This window comes from Alligator sinensis, unplaced genomic scaffold (genome assembly GCF_000455745.1).
Source record: "Alligator sinensis unplaced genomic scaffold, ASM45574v1 scaffold1031_1, whole genome shotgun sequence".
NCBI classification, from domain to species: domain Eukaryota; kingdom Metazoa; phylum Chordata; order Crocodylia; family Alligatoridae; genus Alligator; species Alligator sinensis.
The window spans coordinates 2,096,894-2,104,728 of record NW_005842167.1 but is presented as its reverse complement, the minus strand read 5'-3'; the positions used below and the strand labels follow the sequence as shown (position 1 = coordinate 2,104,728).

At 45.2% G+C, this 7,835-nt stretch overlaps 1 protein-coding gene across 4 annotated transcripts in view; it reads left to right on the top strand.

Moving 5' to 3' along the window:
- The window catches only part of LOC102387938 (phosphatidylinositol 3,4,5-trisphosphate 3-phosphatase TPTE2), a 41,746-nt gene that overhangs the window by 6,497 nt on the left and 27,414 nt on the right, over window positions 1–7,835 (top strand). For all 4 annotated transcript variants that reach the window (XM_006025785.3, XM_025206639.1, XM_025206638.1 and 1 more), the window contains exons 3-5: window positions 2,884–2,961; window positions 4,226–4,273; window positions 5,207–5,368. In XM_006025785.3, coding sequence (XP_006025847.1) covers window positions 2,884–2,961; window positions 4,226–4,273; window positions 5,207–5,368 — 288 coding nt within the window. The remainder of the gene's footprint in view (window positions 1–2,883; window positions 2,962–4,225; window positions 4,274–5,206; window positions 5,369–7,835) is intronic.

Below are 7,835 nucleotides of genomic sequence, written 5' to 3'. Positions count from 1 at the left end.
CAGTGGCTGGGGCCTTTGGCAGCGGTGATTGGGGCACTTGTGGCAGAGTGCTGCCCTGCCCCCCGCCCCCAATGTAGCACAAGGCAGTGGGGGTAATTGGGATCATCCCTCCACCTGGGATCTGTGTGGCAGCTGTCACATTGTGTAGGTGCAGCATGCTATCTGGGAGCTGGGGTGGCTCCAGCAGTCTGTTCTTCCCCAGTGGCCCCAGCTTCCAGGCAGCACCCTGCTGAGGCACACTGCACCTGTGCCATGGGGCAGGGGGTGAAGGGGTAATGCAGGCATGGCTTGCTCCAGGCTGCAGCAGGGCATAGCTCTTGCTCCTAGTGCTGCCATGCCCACATCAGTGCTGGGAGCAGGGTGGGGCTCTGCCCTGCTGCCACACTCCTGGCTTCCCACTGGGCAGCTTCTCCCTCCCCCAACCCCAACAGACTTCACCAGCTGGAGATGACTATCAGCTGCCTGCTTAGTCTATGGCTGAAAATCTCCAAAGCCACTGAGGGTTGGTTGGTTGTTTTTGGGGGGGTCCTGAAGCTTTTTCCAAATCAATTTAGATGCTTTGAATCATAGATGCTAGGCTCAGAAGGGACCTCAACAGATCATTGAGTCCAACCCCCTGCATAGAGTGCTGGGGTCAGATGACCCCAGCCAGATGTCTATCCAGCCTTCTCTTAAAGATCCCCAAGGTAGGGGAGAGCACCACCTCCTTTGGAAGCTCATTCCAACATTTTGGCTACCCTTACTGTGAAGTTTTTTTTCCTGATGTCTAGCCTAAATCTGCTCTGTCAGTTTTGTGACCATTGTTCCTTGTTACCCCAAGAGGCACCCTGGTGAACAGAGCATCTCTGGTTCCTTGCTGTGCACCCCTTCCCCCCCCAATAAATTTGTAGGTGGCCACAAGATCACCCCTCAGCCTTCTCTTGCGAAGGCTGAAAAGGTCTAGGTCCTTTAGTCTCTCCTCATAGGGCTTGGCCTGTAAACCCTTAACCATATGAGTAGCCCTCCTTTGGACCCTCTCGAGGTTATCCACATCCTTCTTTAAAGTAAGGCGCCCAGAACTGGGTGCAGTACTCCCAACTGAGGTCTGACCAATGCCACATAGAGGGGAAGTATCACCTCCTTGGTTCTATTCATCATGCATCTGCTGATGTGTGATAAATTGCAGCTAGCTTTGCTGCTGACTGTCACACTGACCACTCATAGTGGACTCCAAGATGAACATGACTTCAAGATCCCTTTCTGCTGTGCTGCTGAGAGGGTCAGTCCCCAGCCAGTAGATGTGCTGGATATTTTTATGTGCTAGGTGCAGCACTCTGCATTTGTCCTTGTTGTACTGCATCCTGTTGTGTTCTGCCCACTTATCCAGTCTGTCCACGTCTGCCTGTAGTTGTTCCCTACCCTCCAGAGTATTTACTTCCCCTCACAACTTAGTATTGTGTGCAAACTTGGACACAGTATGCTTTACACTCACATCCGAGTAGATGATGAAGATATTGAAGAGTACAGGTCCAAGGACTGAGCCTTGCAAGACCCCGCTACCCACATCCTTCCAGGTTGATACTGACCTGTCTACTACTACTCTACAGTCTGTCTACTACTACTACAGTCCAACCCTGGACTGTAAGTATCCAAGTTGCAGCCTCTTAATTTCATTATGAGATACGGTATCAAAGGCCTTTCTAAAATCTAAGAATGATAGCCATCTCTACTTCTGTGTCTAAGCATGACCTGGTCATAAAACAAAGCCAGATTAGTTGGGCATGATCTGCCTGTTACAAATCTATGGTGGTTGCCATGCAACATTTTTTTTTCCTGCTGGAGTCGCACAAATACCTTTTTAATTTTTTTCAAAGATATTTCCAAGGATGGAGGTAAGACTGACTGGCCTATAATTAATTACTTGGATCCTCCTTCCTCACCTTCTTGAAAATAGGGCCTAATTGGCCCTTTTTTACAGTCCTCTGGGACCTGACCCGAGTACCACGAGCACTCAAACAACCATGCCAGTGGTTCTGCTATGACACCGGGGGTACTGAAGGAACTGGCTGGACGAAGCTCATCCAGGCCTGCTAACCTGAACATATCCAGCTCATCCAAGTGACTCCTGCACCAAGTTGGCATCAACAGTTGGTGGGCTGGTGTCCCTCTAATGCCCAATTAAGAACCTGTCAGACCTTTTATCTTGACCCTTGTTCAAAAACACAGGCAAAAAACTCATTGAAGAGCTCAGCAGCCCCCCCCCCCCCCAATCTGTCACTAATTGCTCCAGCTTATTTGGTACAGGTCCTATGCTGCCCCATGCCTTTTTTTTATTCCCTACATATTTAAAACAAAAAAAAAAAGACGTTTTTAATGCATGCTGCCAGCCTCAATTCCATAATTGCTTTGGCCTCTAAATAGATTCTTTTACTCTAGTCTCCCAATTTTTTTTTGATTTGGTTGCTGAACTTCCTCCAACTAGAATCTGTTACCAAAGCTCTGTACAGCCCTAGAAACTAGTCTTTACTCTCCACAAATTTTTTTCTGAGTCTTTCCATGTGCTCTTATGAGACCTCTTAGCTTCCATCTTATTCTGGTACTGTAAGACAGTTGGTTACCTTTAGTGTTGCTACCTAAAGGTGAGAGCTTGCCGTTCATTTTCTTAGCATGTTAGTTTTTACTGAACTGACCTATAAAACGTATATGACTTCTATTTCTAAGAGCAAATGTAGTCATTGTACCATTCTCTGAGGCTGGTGTTAACTGAACTCATCATGGCAGTATCTCTGCTTCTGGTGATAGCCGGGGGGCAGAGCCTTAGCCCATTATGTTGGCCTATACCACTGCTGTTTGTCCCTCCAAGGACCTGTAATGCCCTAAGCACTTGACTTGTTTCCTTGACAGCTTTGAAAAGCCACCAGAGGCCAGTGTAAAGATTGATGATGGCCGTGATGAAGATGGTGAACCGGACAGCTGTATCAAGTAAGTCCTGTGGTCTCTAAAAGAAATGTAAGTCTACATAATTCTGGTTTTTTAACAACAGCATCCCTTGGTAATGGCTTAAATTACAGCAGAATTAGAACATTATACTGTATATTCTACAATAGCTTCAGATGGGAGACTAAAATTCTACTGTAATCTAATTTGTCGGTGCTCTAATCAACTAGATCTCTCCTGTGTTGGTGAAGGTGGTACTACCTCTGCAGTGTCCCTTGGCATGAAGGTGGTTCCTCTGTCCTTGACTCCTGTTGCTGCCTTTTTGTTGAATGGAGATGGAAGGACTGAGAAATGCTGTTGCAAGATACTTTGTGCAGCTATAGCATAGCTTCTTACCAATGGCATCAAGCAGTTGCTGTATGGAGGCCATGATGCATTTAATCATATACAAATAAAATGCTGGCAATATAGACTTCAAAAGCCTCTTATTGCTATATGAGGCAACTGAGTCTTTAAGCCTTGACTAAAATGTTAGTTAAGTAATATAACTTCCCGTAAAACACTTCTTAGGGCACTTTATGGTTAGATGTGTAAGAGTACTTTTAAAAAGTGCTTCAAAGACTGATTCCAATGAAGATGTATTGCTAGAATTTTTTGGGGGTCAACCTGTGTGTGGCTGAATTAACATACCCTGAGCCTTAAGTCTATCGGAGGTGTTTAAACTTTTACTTGAGAATTTATTTGGTCTTTCCACTTCATCTTTTTAAAAGACTAATCTCAAACTTTCTTAAAGCTAAAACTTCATATTATCACATTGAAGCCTCCTTTACAAAGGCAGTTTCTGCTGGTGGGACACTTCTGGCTAGTCATTGAACAAACAACTTCCAGATTTATAACCTACTGTTTTTTTTACTATGCTCAAAACCTGTAATTGGATTACTGTTGATTAGGTAATCACTAATTTAGTGCTACACAATACTAAGTCTGCAAACCGGTTTATCTCTTTCAAAACACTGTACACATGAAAACAACAAATGCAAAATGGGAATTGCATATCTTTCAGTCTCTGCAAACCTGCTTCTAGGAGGTGTGTGGCTTATAGTTGATGGAGAAGAATCTTACTAGTAATTCCCTTTATAGAAGGTTAAAGCAAAATTAAGCTAGCTATGCAACTACTTTACAAGCATCATGTATATTACTTTAAGTAGTAGCTCTCTGGATGATGAACTTGATTGCAGTAGTGATGTAAAAGTGACTTAATGGCTGATGTGACAAACTGTATTTAATTTTTTTGTTGCTTTCTTAACAGGGATATTAAGACAAAAATTTCTCCATTTGTGATGTCTTTTGGATTCAGGTACGGGGTGGGTATACGCATATATAATACAAGTATAGGTGGGAGGGAGATGCAAACTACACTTCTGGCCTTTTTGCTGTAAAGCAAAATTATCAAATCTTGGCTGTGCAAAGCTTACTCTGAATAAAATTCAGAAGAGCTTCTTGGGGAAATTCTTCTGTCGCTGCCGGGAGGGAAGAACGAATGCTGATAGAACTATTACAAGTCTCACGGGGCATGTCTACAAGAGATGCTTCAAGCGCAGTAGACTGACTCTGTTGCACATTAGCACAGCAGGAAAAACCTGTGCCAATATGCAGTTTAAATTGGTCTACTACACATTAGCATCACAAAAAGCATGCACCAGCACTAATACTGCACCATAAGAATTGGCACTGCTGCGTAAATTTAGTATCTGTAATTACAGGTACTAAAAACTTAATGCATTGTAATTATGGCACATTAATGAACACACAGATGTGCCCAAAGAGACTTCACCAAGACAAGTCTAGGCTGTTTGTTCATCTTTAAATAGAATGTAATGTATTGCTTAACACTTGGCTAATGATTGACATCTTCCTTGAGTCGTGTGTTTGTAGTATGGACTACACTAACTCTTGGCTCTCTGAACTTGCTGGTCCCCTGCTAGCAGCTTTCATTTCCAGCTGCTGAAGTGAAGATTACTTGACTACAAAGAGTGGATGGAGGGCAGATGCAGGCTCATGTTGTATTTTAGATGCAGTTTCACTGATTGCTTTAATATTGCATTCCTAAACTTGAGATAATAATAAAATTAACTAATTGATGGATTAGTGGAAAAACGGTGTGTATTTTCTTTCAACTACAAATGGGTTATAAGGCTAATTTTAGAAATGTAATCTTCAAGTGCATAGCCTTGCTGACAATGTTCTTGTATCATTTTCCTCATAGTGATATATTCTTTTTGTCTTGTAGAGTATTTGGTATTGTACTTATATTTGTAGACATTGCACTTTTGATTGTGGACTTGGCTGTTAGTGACACACAAAGGAACACTAAACAGACCCTTGAAGGTGTTTCCTTGGGGATAGCTCTCTTCTTCTTCGTTGATGTTCACCTGCGAGTATTTGTGGAGGGGTAAGATTCAATGCCCATGGGGCACTTTTTTTTTTTTTTTTTTTTCCATTAAATAGCCATGGATACCTAGAGGGGTGGCACCCAAACCAGGCTCTAGAAGGGTGAAATTGAGGTGGGGCTGTTCATTCTCAGCACAATTTCTTAGGCTATTTAGAGCAGTCTGTCTCTCTTGCTCTAGTTCCACAGTGTGGGACAGGAGGATCTGGGGTTTCTTATGCTACCACAATACAAGTAAAATTGCTTTATTAAGAATGAGCAAGTTCTCTTGTCTCTAGGAAGTCCTTCCAATGAGCTGCTTCAACTCTTGGGAAGAACCCTAGACATGGCAAACATTCTAATATAATAAAAGCCTTAGTTTGTCTGTCCATAATGCTCTGGGCCAACTGCATGTGCTGCTGACAGGGTGCATGCTGATCTGGCTGCAAGGCTCCAGAGCGTTACAGATGGAGGGAACTGCCAGGCCCTTTCCACACCCCTCCCTCCAACAACAGTCAGCAGGGAGGGAGGCAAGGGGGGGGTCCTGGTGGCAGTGCCCCCCACCACTGCTGCACCCCCCCTTCTGCTGCTGCTGCCTAGCCCCAACAACAGCTGGCAGAGGCAGGTGGTAGAGGGGAGGCACATTGCATGCAGCTGGGTATCAGTGGCTGTGCAAGCTTTCCCTCCTGACCCCTCCTCCTGGGGGGGTGGGGGAGTGCATGGGGCCAGATATGGACCCCCCCTCCCCCCACCCAATGGGCTGCTGGGTGGCAGTACTCATCCCTGCCTGCTGCATTCCCCGCCCCCGCCATCATTCATGATGAGCAACTTGCTAGTTAGTAATAGAAATATACTTGGAGGCACCTCATTCAGCCATGGAACTGGGAGTTGGGTACTCCTGAAACTACTTTCTTAGTTGCTTAGGTAGAAGAACAGGCACTTTTGTCCATCATTTTTCTAAATCCAATGAAATGAATGATGGCACAGAGTGCTTATTTAACAGACACTTAAGTTTCCACTAGACTGATGTAGTCAGACAATGGGCAGAAATGTTTTTCTCTTCTCAGTGGAACATAAGTTTCACTATCTCACTTGAATATTTTAAACTTGACTATCCACCATCTGTCCTGACCTCTCCTCTTCTCAACCATCTCTTAATCTTGCCTTACTTAGTATTAATAGCACTCTCTTCTGTGGTAATACTTGGGTCCACATGAAGATCAAGATACTTGAGGTATGAGATCCTGGCTGCTTGTATGAGTATGTCCTAAGATCTTGCATTTCTAGCTCATGTATCTGCTCTGTTCTCAAACAACAACAGAGGTGAGGCCTGGAGGATGATTAAAACAATTGGAACACACTACTACAGTATAGATCACTCTGTATAGCTAACTAGAATTGAGTTCACAGGGCTTATGGAGAGCTGCTCACTGCATAAGAAGCGACAAGGAGGCTTAGTGTGTCTACATGGAATAAGTCAGCACTGCAGAGACTTTTTTGCTAGCTCTTCAGTAAAATATAGAAGCAAGATAGCTGGCTGACCAGTGAGCTCTGTTGTAGTGGATCCAGAACCCCTCTCTGTCTTGAGCTACCTTGCATTATTGGATGGCTGCTGTGCACAGCACCATATAAGATGGAAAGGGAAATCTCTGCCCTTAGAGTATTTATACATCACAAAACACTAGAGGTGCACTGATACCAGTGCCATATTGAGTGGCACTGATTTAAAAGGAAAACTTAACATTATTGGCTCTTTTGGCTTTTAAATATATTTAAAATATAAAATGCCTTTTGGCTGGGACCCCCTGGATGCTGCATGCATACTGCAGCTGTGTGCATGGACATGGCCAGGAATACAGCCAGGCAGTGTGGAGAGCAGTACCATGCAGGTAAGTCTGTGGAGGGGAAGAGGCATAGGGAGGGTGGGGTGCAGATCAAGGTCCCCACAGCAAGGGAGGGAGTGGGGCTAAAGGTGCTGCCCAGCCAGGGCAGTGAATTGAACCCCAGAGCAGGATGGAGCCATGGGCAGCTCATTCTAGAGGTATGGTAGAGAGGAGGCAGCTCCATGTTGCTGCACCCCTCCCTGGAATGGGGGGGAGGGCATATGCCCCCCAGACTTGTGCATGGAGCAGAGGTGGGCTGCCCACTGCAGGCTCAGGGCAGTACCCTGCTGCCTTTGTCCTGGGAGCCATGTGTTGGCTGTATGTCCTCTACCCATCTGACAGCAGTGGCAAGTTGTACTGCTCGCTGCCAGGCAGGCAGGGGATGCATGGCCAGCAGACTGCTCCCAAGGCAAAGGCAGCAGAGCAGAGAGCCCCAAGCCCACAGCAGGCAGCCTGCCTCCACTCTTGGCCACTTGGCTCTCCTTCTAAAAGCATCCCCATGCTTGGTGGTGGTGGCACTTTTTAACTAAAGCTCACATGATAAGCTTTAGTTCAAGTACCCCTAGTTTAGTTAGTGCTTGGATGCTGATTTTCTCCACCCCCCCCCC